Below are 14,471 nucleotides of genomic sequence, written 5' to 3' on the forward strand. Positions count from 1 at the left end.
CATTCAAAGCATTCAAAGTTAAGAGAAGCAGGGCTCTACAGTGTGACCATTTCAAAAGTACTTTGTGCGACTGTGAAACAGTTACTTTCACACTGCTTTTCATCATCTCAGTCAAGTGAACAAGTGTGCAAATACTGCAAAAATGCCATTATGATGCCAAGAGTAACATTGTACATTATCTGCTTCGGTCAACTTGCCAATCTCACAAACCGCAATGTTTTATTGATCACGCAGAATGACCTGAACCTGAGTACTTACCTCCCATATAGTAGCCAAAATACGTGTATTTCGCCTACTATACAGCAGGTAAGTATGCAGTTTTGGACGCAGCTATGCTGTCTTGTTTGACGTAAAACGGTTAAGCACTGCCGTGTGTGTGTGTGTCCTGTTGTAAAATGCAACGAAAACTCCCACACGACGTTAATAATGTGATCAAGGTGTTTATATGTCTGTAATGCACGTCGATAATGCAACTAAAATAGGAATACTCCACATGTCTTAATTCGATTTGTGTTTACTTCGAGTATGACTTTAGTCAGATAAAGGTAATCAGAAATTGTTGTTTACATGCTAGTTTTTTAATCAGAGTATTGTCTTAATCGGGTTAATATCGGATTATTGTTCTCCAGGTGAACGTACTGACATTCAGGGCATTCACTTCATTTAAGCTCACGGTTGCCAGATAACACTAGAAAAGTAACCTCCAGTTTTCACATTTTGATTTAAGCCCCCCCAAAATGCAATATTATCAGCAGACATGGCAACACTGTACTGGGGGAACCCATCTAAAAGGAACAACTGATAAACACACAAACAAACAAAAATAAACTAATAAAAAGCAAAGTCAGAAAATGTGCTTAGTTATAAATAAATCATTCAATAATTATTTATAATAAATTCATAAAATGGAAATAAAATGACAAATGAAATAATGTTTAATTACCTATGGGTTGCATTTAATATCGATTTGAATAACTTAGTAGGCTATTTCCTTAGAAGGCTTTTAGCCTTCTTTTTCCGAATATGGATCATTTTTGTTAGTCTACTTTTAATTAGGACTCTATTGTTTAAGATATTTAAAAATAAATATTTTATGCTTATTTATTTATCAATTCACCAACAGTATTTGTCATTGCTATTATTTTAATTCAATTAACAGTAACCATGAGCAGAGAGGTTACAATTAACTGTTTATGACAGACCTCCTGATTAAAGCTTAAACAAAAAAAAACTGGTATCTGTATCAGTTTCGGTCAATCAAAATGACAAGTAATCGGTATCGGCTGTAAAAATCCTGATCGGAGCATCCCTAATGAACACCATTAAACTAAAGCACTTTGCCTCTGGCAGGTAAATGAACTCACCCAATCACAACCTATATAAGATTATTCAGATATGTACACGCAGAGTAGTTTGAAAATCGGCTCCAGCCCAGAACCATGACAGTGGAAAATGTCTAATAGTGTAGCTTTAAATATTTTTAAAAGGAGCAGCCTTCAAAGACTGAACACTGAGGTTTATTGTATTTGTTTACAAGGTGGAACAGGTTAACGGTTATTATTTTTGCATACAGTCTGTAAAATTACCTGAAAATATTAAATTTAATTTATCAGAATGTAAATTAATTTGTCATGGCTCACACTATGTTCCTAAATTCTGTCATAATTGACAAGTTTTCTCATGCCTACTTGTGCATTATATTGTGGCACATTAATGTTACCATCTCTAAAATAATAATAATAATAATAATAATAATAATAATCTTCAACCGTGCTCCTAAATTTTTGACTGTGCTCCTAAATGTTTGTAATTAGAAGAACAAGTGCTCCTTAAAATATTGTTACTGTAAAGCCCTGAGAAGAACAGTGCAGATTGTAAAAATAAATAATTAAATGATGACACAAATAATTAAATAAAAAATTAAAGAGGTTGCAGCCTGACTTTAGATTGGTTTATTAATACCACGTGGATTAATACCTAACATGACATGACAGCAGCTCTGGTGTCTTTTATATTAACTAAAGCACTGTATTACATTACTACACAACTGCAGCAGAAAAGGAAATGCTTCTATGACTAGCCAAAGAATTTAAAGAGGAAGTGCTGTATAATACACAATGACAACTAAGCAGACAATTATTTGTGCATGGCTTATTACCAAAAGACTGCAGTTCAGATTTTATCAGACACTACAATGAGAAACCCTGGATGGCAACTTCCCAGTTCTCTTACTAAGCCATTCTTGGAACTTGTTCTCAAGAAACCAGTGCTCTGGGTTTCCTTTATTACTAATAAAACAACTAAGAAAATGAATGCAGGATTAACATTACACAACCAAGTCATTTCACATAGAACAGAACATAAACACTGGTATTTTTCAGTGCCCTATATTTTGTAATATAACCCTATACAAAGAACTTATGATAACATGGTTCCTCGAGACATGAACTAAACATTTCAGTTTCTGGGGAACAGACGTGACATATGTGACGTGACAAAAGAAAGAAGGACTCGGATTGGGAGGTGAGGTGAACTTACAGACTGCATAGCCTGAAGATCAGCTAAACTATTAATTTATCATTTCCGTTTCTCATAATTTGGCCTTGGCTGCAATAACCTATAGTTTATTTAATAGTTTATTAAGTACTAGATGTGTTGTGGAATTTAACATGTAACATTTTAATTATATTCTGCTGAAATGAACGAAATGACTCGAAAAAAACATTTGTTCATTTTGCTGAACGAGATTCAAAGGTCCGAGTCAGTAAAATGATCGGATCCATTCACTACTACACATCAGGATTACAGCATTATGTTTTAATGTAGCGTAATACATAGTATTGTGCCATAAGTTATATGTGTGTCCATGTATAACCTAATCGGTGAAACTAAGGAAACAGGACTTTTTAACTACAGTGATCTCACTGGTCAGAATTCTTACAGTTTGATCCAAATGTCTAATCATTACACACCCAAAGTGCTTAAAAATATAGGTTCTTTACAGCACCATAGGTTCTGCAAAGAACCACCTTCTTGTCAAGAACCATTTTTCATTGTATAGGGTTCTTGAGTTGAGCTATATGGTTCTTTACAGATTAAAGAAGTTATTTATGGTTCATTATAGGTTCTTCAGAGCAGTGTTTCAGTTCTTCAAGGTATCATCCCTTAACAGGTTAAAGTGTACCCTATAAGGTTCTTTCTGGGACTAGAAAAGGTTCTCCTGGCATCACTCCTAAGAACCTTACCTTGATTCCTTAAAGCACTAACTAAGGTTTTTTTTTTTTTTTTTTTTTTTTTTTTAGAGACCGTATGATAACATGGCTCCTTGTGGCATTGCTGTGAAGAGTCATTTCTGCATCCTTTAAAGCAGTAGTAAATAAATGGTTCGCTAAAGAACTTGAGAGTAAAAGGTTCTTTCTGCAACTTAAAAGGGTTCTCCGATGGCATCAGGCTGAAAAACCCTTTTTGGTTCTAATTGGAACCTTTATTTTTAAGAATGAATAGTTAGGCTATGAAAACACCAATACAATAAAGGGCATTAACTGTATGTGTTGCTGGAAGGGTAACCTCAAGCATACATCTTACGTACCTATAGTACTGCATCTTCTACCCAAAAAGGTGCATACTGTTAAACTTTAAAACGTTAAGGTTTAAAAAGAAATTACGGTCCACTGCAGCAACAAGAAATGGTACAGTTTTGTGCACTTTTTCAATAGTGTGTTGAATAGAGAATAATCTGAATACCAAACCCTGAACGTGATTCTTCATAAGATGTGTTGGTTTGAACTCCACCCAGTTACCCTGTTTTTCATCACATATATAAAACCAGGGATTTCAAAGTGCTCAGACAGTTGAAAAGTCCTACATTTTTAATATTTTAATCATGATACATGCGGGTTTTCCTTTCATTCATGATATATATTTGCATCCAGATAAGACAACTAAGCAAACATTGATTAAACAAACAACAAACTCATGTGAAATGAGCTCAACTAGGCGATCAACCTGTTTACTAATAACGACATGGGTTTAGTATCTTAAGTGAAATAGGAAGGATTTAAATCACAGGAATGTGTCAAGTTTAGTTGCAGCTCTTTTCACACTGCTTCTTTGTGTCACGGCACTTTACCAACTGGCCAAATTAGCAGGGACTGGGAGGGTTTTGGAAAGCTTAGTGCAACAACAGGTGCTGGTTCGGCATTTAAACAGCATAAATATACAAGAAACCAGTTGGTAAATAACTGCAATAAACAGGTGTAAACTAATATTATCAATTAAACGTGAGAGTACAGTGTTGTGCTAGTGAACGAGTGATGGATTGTCGAACAACAACAACAACAACAGCCTTCTGTAGCTATCCTTAACACAGGTTTGTTTTACTCTACATGTGTGACAAACTACGAAGGAAACAAAAGTAGCATCAAACTATCCCCCCAAAGCTTTCGAAAACACTGTAAAGAAACGCATTTTTCATTCCTACAACATGTGTTAAAGGCTGAATGCTCACCTCAGAGATGGTCTGACACAAAACACCAGAACACCGGATTCCTCCAAAACAACTACCCGTTGTTCACAGCACAGCTTTCCATCGCAAACACATCGTTTTCTGTCACATTCTGAGTTTGTTCCATAAATAAGCTAGGAGGAGTTCCTCTTCTGGTCTACAGGAAAGAGCTCTTCCATAATGAATGTTTTCACTTGGACAGCGCATGCGACCCCTCCCGGCAAAAACAATCTCAGGAGAACAAAAGTAAATCCGCGTCGGGTTTCATGGTCACGTGGTTTATACCGGAATGTCTTGGACGGGAATGTGGTCTTTGTTTGAGTAACAACCAAATTCACTTAAAAAGTTCACTGGTCCTGATCGACAACCTGCTGACCCTCTGACTCAAAGCTCAAGTGAATGAGTTTACTATTAGAACTCTAGATTTAATTGTTAAAATAAACCAAAACAAACCTTCTATACATAGGCTAAGGGATTCAGACTTTTTGTCCCGAGGACCCCTTTAATGGACCCTCTCAGTAGCCCTACAGATTTATTTCATTCATGAATAGTAATGAAACCATTTAAATCAAATGACTATACATGAATGTAAAAGTTAATAAAGATGATAACTGTGATAATGGTAGGTTGTGATTGCTACCACTGTAACAATAAATAAATAAATAAATAAATAAATAAATCTCGGACCCCACTTTGAGAAGAAGTGTCTTATGTGACTTAAGTAATATAATGGCTATTTGTTTGCCCCCCACACTGAGACATATGGCATGAAATAATAGTTTCTGTACCCATAGTCCACCATATGTCACATAGAAAGCCATTTGAAGTTCAGCCACCAGTATTTTTGTGTGTATATCCCCCATAACTTAATCATAACACCCAAGGCAAGTGGTTTCATAGGGGTGGTATTTGTTGAAGTTTAAACCATTTCATAATCCTAAATAGGAAAATGAAATGTCTATTAATATCATATTAAATTAATATGATATTTCAACACATTGTGAGTTTTGCATCTGTGGGTGAAAAGTTCAGGAATCAAACTTTCCAATGACTCCAAATAAAGCAGTTAATAATTAAATACAATCATGCAGAAAAAATAAGGACACCCCATGGAAATTGTTGGCTTTTTTGACATATTTGGACAAGCAAACTTTTGATTATCTTTGAAACAGTCCCTATTAATGAAGCTGATATAACTGAATAAAACCACAAGGAAAATAGCTTTTTCATTTATTTATTCAAAAGAAATATAAATAGATTTGATATTCTTCTGTGGAAAAAGTAAGTACACCCGTTGCCTCAGAAGCTAGTGTTGCTTCCTTTAGCAGAAATAACGTCTTGAAGGCATTTTGCATTCTCTGACATCGGCTTGCTGGAATGTTTGACCACTCTTCCATGCAATATTCTTTCATTTGCAAGATCTTTGAGGGTTTTCTTACATGTACTGCCCGTTTCAACCCCCCCAACAGGATTAAAATCCAGGCTTTGACTAGACCATTCCATAACCCTCCATTTCTTTTTACTGAGCCATTCCTTGGCGGATTTGCTAGTGCACTTAGGATCGTTATCCTGTTGAAAGGTCCACTTTCAGTTCAACGTTAACTTTCGAACAGATGGCCTGACCTTATCTTCAAGCACTCTTTGATATGATGCAGAATTCATAGTTCAGTCAATGAATGCAAGCTGTCCAGTCCCTGAGGCAGCAAAGCAACCCCAAACATATCCACCACCGTGCTTCCCAGTTGATGTGAGGTGCTTCTCCTGAAAAGCTGTTTTTGGTCTGTGCCAAACATGTCTGCTGTTACTGTGGCCAAACAACTCTATCCTTGATTCGTCTGTCCAGAGCACATTATTCCAAAACGCCTGGTTTTTGCCTATATGCTCATTGGTAAACTGTAGTCCTACTGTAATATTCTTTTTAGAATTTACATTATTCTTTTTTCCTGCCACGCCTCTCATGCAGGTCAAATTTGTGCAATCTCTTTCTGATTGTAGAAGCATGAACTTTGACACCAACAGTTGTAACACTTGCAAGCAGATCCTGTGATTAAATTTTGGAGTTCTTGGACACTTCTTTTTGCATCAGATGGCCTGCTGTTGAACTGAATTTGCTGGAACAGCCAGTCCTGAACAAACTGGCAGTCATTTGAAAACTGCGCCGCTTATAGATGATTTTCCTTACAGTGGAATGATGTATTTCAAATCATTTGGAGATCTTTTTAAATCCCTTGCTAGACTTATAGGCGTCCACAACCTTTTTTCTGAAGGCCTTACAGAACTCTTTAGATCTTGGAATGATGACACCACACACCTCAATAACAAAGGGAACACCAGACACTAGATATGAGACTGGTATAAATAAAAACCTGCAGGTTTTTATTTATAAACAGGTTCCACCTGCACTCCCTAAGCAGGTTCTGATCACTGGCACCCAATCTTGAACACCTGATTCTAATTTTATGGATTTGAAGGTTTGATAAATGTAAGGGTGTATTTACTTTTTCCATGTGACTGATGTTTTAGTAAAATTTAAATTGTGAAAATTACTTCAAAATGTCAATTTGATGTGTCATTTCATAGAATATATCATCTTTATTAATAAACAGTTTCAAAGAGGATCAGATGTTTGCTTGTCCAAATATGTCAAAAAATCCTACAATTTCGTTGGGGTGTACTTATTTTTTCACAACTGTAACTGTTTATACTCATACAAATATTTATTTAAAAAAAAGTAAAAACCCCAGATACAAAGTAGCACATTATAGAAGTACTGCACTTTAAATCGTGTAATGCCAGTAGTTCAGTTACTTTTTTAGACAGTAACAATGTCTTACTTAATTAATATTTTATTTAAATATTAATGTGGCTTGTTGACATTTTGCATTGCATTGCACTTCGTTTTGTTTACGCCAGATTTAAATTGAATATTAATGTCCACCGTGTACACTTACATCCCCGTGTACTGCACAACACATGACGCAGGTTTGCGTGCCGTTGGTGTTGTGTTGTACATACGTTGCTAGGATACGAAATGATGGTATGTGCTATTTGACCACATGTTTTACCAGTTGCATCCCAAATAATAGGCTATTAAATAATGACATCTACACTTACATGTCCAATATGGAACCATCTGGGATTCAGCCATATAATGTATCTTGTAGTAGGCCTATAGGAAACACTTCTAATTCTTTAAAGTAGCCAACTTGGCACCTGTTGCAGGCTATGTAGGTTAAAGCTAGCCTTTACTGTCACATAGATTATGTAAACATAGGCCTAGTTTACTTCTTCTACAGCAGGACACTTGCAGCTTTATTAAGTACCTTTTATTACTTCTGTCATGAGTACAGGAAACATTAAAAGTTAGTAATTAAGGATTGAAGACAGTAGCCCTCTCCTGGCTGAGACAGTCATCTGTGTTCACAGACATGGGAGCATGTGGTGAATTCGTTTCAGACACTATCCCTGGACACAAGGTAGGACTACATCCTGAAAGGGACGCCTGTCCGCCACAGGACACCACGCACACTTCTAGTGGCAATTTAGAGTAGCCACTTCACCTACCCACATATTTTTGGTAGGTTGGAGGAAACTGGAAAACACAGAGGATACCCACACAAACACTGGAAGACCATGTGAAACTCCACACAGACATTAACTGAACTAAGGATCAAACTGGGGAACTGCATGGTCTATTTTTAGGTGATGTTGGTGGGCTATGTAATTTACTTACCTTCATCTTAAATAGGTATAAGGCTTAATAGCCTACATTATGCCATCTACGGTAGGCTTATAGGTATTAGGTGTGCTTTAGTAAACAAATAAATGTATATGGCATAAATGTTTCAAAAGCTTGAAATATAAAGTATACCTGTATAAAACAAAATGAAGTATATTATTAACAGTGCAAAAAAAAACAAAAACAACAACAACAGGTAGTGTAACATGCAAGTCTACTTCAATACATATCACAGCCTTAAATTCATTGATTTGTTTTTAATCAAGTAAAATGCATAACCACATGAGTAACCATCAAGTGCTTGCTTTAAAATAAAGTAGAAGAAAAGTATAAGTAACCATATAATATTCCTTTCCACACAGTGACGAAGTGCTCCGTAAGAATTTCTCAATCTAAGAGTGATCAGATTATCATTTATACTGAATAACTCCTCAGCACATTTTAGGCTTATAATTTCCATTCCAGATAGAACTAGAAACATTCATTCAAGAGATCAGCCACTGCCTCAAATCTTCCTGAATATGCATATGAAATTGAAAATTCCACCATTTCTTAAAAAACACATTTTGTACACGTTTTAAAAAGCCTGTTTCTAAAGTAGGGTACAGAGTCAGATGACCTCATGTATGGGTTTGCACAAGGATTAGAACAAGACAACAGAAAATCAAATGAAAGTCTGTGACTCAATCTCTCTTCGTTCTGATTTTGAATTAGATAAATAACAATGTTTTATGTTGTCTGGGACTATTTAACTCTTCTGCATTCACTTGACTATTATGTTGGATGATGCACTAGACAGACTCAGCTGTCAATTTTCAGAAAGGCACTTATAATCTGTAGACATCTGGACAAGCATGTCATGATTAGTCCCAACCTCATGAATGAAAAAACACTGTATTACATTGTGTTACCTACAGTAGCACAAGCAACTAAAACTAGTAAAGCCAGAATACTAGCCTTCAAACTAATATGTAAATAATGATACTTAACATTTTCAGTGAGCAGATTAAAATACTTCATTTTTGAAAATAAAACTTCTATGCTTTGTGGAATCTAGCGGGAGGTTATTTTCCTGCTTTATTTTACTTTAGAAGTCTCATAAAAACAAACAAACCCTAAAACACTGAGAAACATGAAAATGTGTTTTTTAGTTGAAATTTTACATTGAACTGTGTTGAATAAGATAAGACAATAAGACACTGTTGTCACCCTTCAGTATCAGTATGATACTTGGGGCACAGGTATTTTACAGGAGGTTTGTAATGCTGTTTCCGACCAGTGCCTCCTTGTCTGAACGGAGCAAATCGCAGCCATTTCTTTACTACATCTGCAAACTGATGGTGTGTGGCCTCTTTTCCTACAGGGGTCTTCTTTAATGCACCTGTAAAACATCAAGCAGTTATTTTTCTACATAATATGAGGACCCTGATAACGCATCACGTATGACCAACTCCAATCCAACATCATAAACCTACACTCACAATCCACTTTAATAGGAACACCTGTACACCTGCACATGTGGTAGCAGTGCAATGCATAAAATCATTCAGATACTGGTCAAGAACTTCAGTTAATGTTCACATCAAACATCAGAATGGGGAAAAAGTGTGATCTCTGTGACTTTAACTGTGGCATGGTTGTTGGTGCCAGAGGGGCTGGTTTGAGTATTTCAGAAACTGCTGATCTCCTGGGAATTTGGCACACAACAGTCTCTAAAATTTACACAAAATGGTGCAAAAAAACAAAACATTATGTGTGCAGATGATCTGCAGCTGAAACACCTTGTTAATAAAAAGAGATCAGAGGAGAATGACCAGACGGATCTGAGCTGACAGGAAGTCTACAATAACTCAAATAAGCACTCTTTACAACAATGGTGAGCAAAAAAAGCATTTCAGAACACACAACACATTAAAGTTCGTGGTGACTCGAGACTCACCCAAACTGGACAGTTAAAGATTAGAAGAAAAAAAAAAATCATCTGGACCTTTTCCCCAGTCTTCAAAAGTTTGGATGAGTCTGTGTCCATGATAGCCTCAGAGTCCTGTTCTTGGCTGAAAGGAGTGGAACCCAGTGTAGTCTTCTGCTGTTGTAGCTCATCCACCTCAAGGTTAATTTTTTTGTGCCTGCTGAGATGCTTTCCTGCTCACCATAGTTGTAAAGAGTGATTGTTTGAGTTACTATATATTTCCTGGCAGCTAGAACCAATCTTTCCATTTTTTAAGCCATTGACATCCACAGAACTGTCACTCACTCGATGTTTTTTTGTTTTTTTTTGTTCAAACCAGCCCATCTGGTACCAACAACCATGCCACAGTTAAAGTCACAGAGATCACCAGTTTTTCTTCATTCTGGTATACAATGTGAACCTTGACTAGTATCCAAATGTTTTTGTGCATAGCACTGCTGCCACATGATTGGCTGATTAGATAACTGCATGAATGTGCAGGTGTACAGGTGTTACTAATAATGGACAGTGAGTGTACGTTTACATTTTGTACCTAGCTCTTGAACTTTTTGCAGTGATACCATCTTCACATGCATGAACAACATTTTCCAAGGCCACTTACGGAACAAAACTCCTTGCAGTCTGGTATTTTTGAAGCTCCTTTTTTGTCCTCGACCAACCCAGTTCAGCTCAGAACCGACAGTGAAAGACAAGACTGCGTGCATCAGGCGTCTAACTGCATCATCCACTGTTGCACCACCCATCCGAGACAAGTGAGACACCTGTAGTTACAGACAATGCATACAATGTGGTACATAAACTATGCACCAAAATTTTTAGTGACAGGAAGGATATGAGGGGTAAATATGTATGACTCATAACATAAAAACTCATGCCAAATATTTTTCAATTATACAACTACCATGGGTTTAAAATGCAATGCCACATAAATAACCAATATTTTTTATTAGGTTTTACCATTCTCTTCTGCGCTTCATCGTTCTCCAAATATCTCTCAGTTTCATCAAGCTGTTCCATTGTCTGTAGTGGTAGATCTATATCCAGAGTTTCAACATCCTCCTCACACATGTGTCCTTGAATCATTGCTTGCAGGTCTTTCAGCACAGTCCACTGCCTCTGTTGTTCTTCTTTTATTTCCAGCAGGAGTGATATGATTTTTTTTTGAGCTGCAGTTTCTGGTGTTTTTAAAATGTGAAAGGACATGATTAGTATCAGTGCTTCAGCGGTTGAATTTATGTAACACCAACATGTTTTTTAGCCTCCTGTTGCCACTTGAATCTTTGTTATAGAAAACCTGTAACTGTATGCTCATGAGTGGGAGTTTGTCACTCTAAGAGCGAGATGTTCTGACCCATTACATGCCAACTTGGGTAACATGCCAAGCTTTCTTTAAACTTCATTTTCGACATTGCTTATTTCTCCACAATTAGTGAAGAACAATCTGATGCAAATACCGACCTTAACATGCAAAAATAAAGTCGTGAGCACAAATAAATTTTAAATCACCCACTTAGATCTATATTTTACCGCCCTCACTTCATTATGGAAATTATTTAGCAAAATCATTGCATTCTGTTTTTAGTTACATTTTACACAGCGTCCCAACTTTTTTGGAATTGGGGTTATAGTATTATTATTAATGAGTTGGTATAGATGAGTTGTTATAGAAACAACTCATCTATAACAAGTCATTATTATTATTATTATTATTAATAATACCTTAGATTTATATAGTGCTTTTCTAGAAACCCAAAAGGACTTGTATGGCAGATACCCCACATAATCCAAGACTAATAATGAATAAAATAAATCTAATGTTATTTAACAAAGGAAAAGATAATTACTGAGATGGTGAAGTGTTCTGTAAGAAGATGTGTATTTAATATTTATCATAGGAGTCCCGAATGTCAGTGCTTTGTAACGGTCAGTTAGTTTTCACTCACGTGTAAATCTTCAGGACAGAGGACTTTGCGCTTTCCAGTTTCTCAGTAACATGACAAGCTCAGTTTTTAACTTCAAGTGTGAGAAAATAGTGATGCTGGTGAGACAGTTAATGTTTCTAGTTGATAACAGGAACTAATTTTCTTTGCAGATGTTCCGTAACATTAAATGTAACTATAAACAGTTAAAAGTATTGTGTTTTTCATTACAAAATTAAGAAGTTTCCATGCATTTTCCATACTGATAATCCCATGGGGAGACTTGAGCCCATCCCAGGAAACTCAGGGCATAGGGCGGGGGACACGCGGGATGGGGTTCTAAACCCATCGCAGAGCTCAATTGCACACCCATTCACACAATACGGACAATTTATGGAAATGCCAATCGACAACATACTATGCATGTCTTTGGACTTGGGGAGGAAACTGGAGTACCCGGAGAAAACCCCCGAAGCACAGGGATAACATGCAAGCTTCATGCACACACAGGGTGGAGGCGTGATTCGAACCCCCCATCTCTGGAGGTGCGAGGCAAATGTGCTAACCACTAAACTACATGCCCTCCATTAAAAAGTCTAATCATTGGCAAATCACTGTGGTATAAGTCAATGGTCCACAACTACAGTGTCGCGACCCAGTTCTGCTACCAGGTCACAAGGACAAAAAAAGTGTCTGCATTCAAAGCCAAATTGCAGCTGTGGGGACAGAGAGTGCCAAAGGGCACATATGACATGTTTCCAACATTCTCTGGACATTTGGGAAAGAGAGAACCTGGGCCTTCTCTCTCCCAGCTGGTCTGTGATCACATAGCTTCGCGGTCAATCGAGTTTGAGCTTTACTTCCCAAATGCAAGGGATCCAAGAATTGCAAAGAAATGGGTCCGTGCCCCATTTGCAAACGTACCCCACAAATCATCCATGTCAGTGCATGAAGAGCTTCAACTCACTGAGAGCTGAAAAGTATGTTTCAGACATCCTCCCTTGCAGGCTTCTGAATTAAAACAAAGACAGAATATCCAGAGATAGCTGCGAAGGCTCTTAAATGTGTACTTCCCTTTCCAACTTCATACCTTTGCGAAGTGGGTTTTTCTGCACTGACAGCCATTAAAACAGAGTTAGGAGCAGACTGGACATTTGCAACACGCTTCGAGTCTCACGGTCACCCATCCCTCCTCGCTGGGACCATTTTATTGCAGGGAAACAAGCCCAGTGCTCCCACTGTCTGTTATGGTGAGTTGTGATATTTTGTTTCAGTTTGTTGTTGCATGCATTTGATATGGAGACGTAATTGGACGATTTCATGTCAATATTGAGAATATTTTCAAAACGAAACCAGTCCGTGCTATAAAAAAAAGATTGGAGACCCCTGGTATAAGAGGACTAAAACACTTTGAGACATGCTGGTATTGGAAAATAATCACGCCACCCTGTCATTTACTGTAACAGCACATTCAGTTGTGTTTTTATTTCTGGTAAAATTGGTATCTTGATCCCTCTGCTGATACAGCCCAATCCATTCACAGCTTACTGTTTTAATGATATGATTTTAAAAGGTGTGACTATTTAATTCCATTTAAATGATGTTTAACTAGGCTAAGTAGACTAGTGCTAGTAGTAAAAGCAGGGGCCTGTTATTTTCTAGAAACAGTTCAAGTCTGTCATGTTTAAAGGTGTCAGACATCCTCGGTAGCAGTTGAGCCGCAGAATGAAGCTCAGAGCAGAACCGCCTACCTGCTGAGGAGGACGAGGAGGATGTGGATGTGTTGGTCATCAACTTTTTTTCCTCCACTAGCTCTTCGTTATAAGACTCCGGCAGGGAACCTGCGATGAAGTGTGGGTCAGTCCGCCGCGCTAAATCCTCCAAACGTTTCGAGTCTTCTCGTCTGGATATTTCAGCAGACAGATGGTTCATTTCCTGGGACACAGCAGAGAGTCTCTGCTGAAGTGTATCCAGTGCCATGTCTGCCATGTGTTTGTTCACCAGTCCCTCCACCCGCCGATCCACCGCCCAGTTCGAGCTGTTACCATTACTGCCTTCCATTGCTGTATTTAAGCGAACTAACTAGCGAACAAAACGCGACTTTATAACACCAAAACTCTTCGTTTTGGTAAACACATAAGACAAAGACTCGCGAAGAAAACAAGCGGAAGTGGTTGTCATATTGGCCCAAGCTCGCTAACGTTATGTCACGTTACCACAACGTCACTGCAACGTTCCCAGAACATTGACGAACTACATGTCCCATAAAGCACTGCGGCAAACACGGGACACATATAAACAGACTAGAGACCACAAACCAAGGTTAGGGCAAATATTTCC

General features: G+C 37.5%; 2 protein-coding genes across 2 annotated transcripts in view; both read right to left on the minus strand.

The window, feature by feature from the left end:
- The window catches only part of rin2a (Ras and Rab interactor 2a), a 36,064-nt gene extending 31,334 nt beyond the window's left edge, over positions 1-4,730 (minus strand). Inside the window, exon 1 of the mRNA XM_053621410.1 lies at positions 4,508-4,730. The gene's annotated coding sequence lies outside the window, so the exon portion shown is untranslated. The remainder of the gene's footprint in view (positions 1-4,507) is intronic.
- A 4,642-nt stretch (positions 4,731-9,372) lies between these two features.
- si:dkey-187a12.4 (uncharacterized) lies at positions 9,373-14,431 on the minus strand. Its single transcript, XM_053621415.1, has 4 exons — positions 13,883-14,431; positions 11,170-11,387; positions 10,814-10,973; positions 9,373-9,624 (listed from the first exon to the last, which is right to left on the minus strand). The coding sequence occupies exons 1-4, from the start codon at positions 14,190-14,192 to the stop codon at positions 9,449-9,451; spliced, it is 864 nt and encodes a 287-aa protein (XP_053477390.1). The 5' UTR covers positions 14,193-14,431; the 3' UTR covers positions 9,373-9,448.
- Between the last annotated feature and the right edge of the window lie 40 nt (positions 14,432-14,471).

The sequence above is a fragment of the Ictalurus furcatus genome, chromosome 3 (genome assembly GCF_023375685.1).
Source record: "Ictalurus furcatus strain D&B chromosome 3, Billie_1.0, whole genome shotgun sequence".
Classification (NCBI taxonomy): domain Eukaryota; kingdom Metazoa; phylum Chordata; class Actinopteri; order Siluriformes; family Ictaluridae; genus Ictalurus; species Ictalurus furcatus.

Coding starts and splice junctions, on each gene's coding strand:
- si:dkey-187a12.4 (XM_053621415.1), bottom strand. CDS start 14,192: ATGGAAGGCAGTAATGGTAACAGCTCGAACTGGGCGGTGGATCGGCGG. Junction 11,388..13,882: donor CTCCTCGTCCTCCTCAGCAG/GTAGGCGGTTCT, acceptor TAAAAACACCAG/AAACTGCAGCTCAAAAAAAA. Junction 10,974..11,169: donor ATGAAGCGCAGAAGAGAATG/GTAAAACCTAAT, acceptor CTGTAACTACAG/GTGTCTCACTTGTCTCGGAT.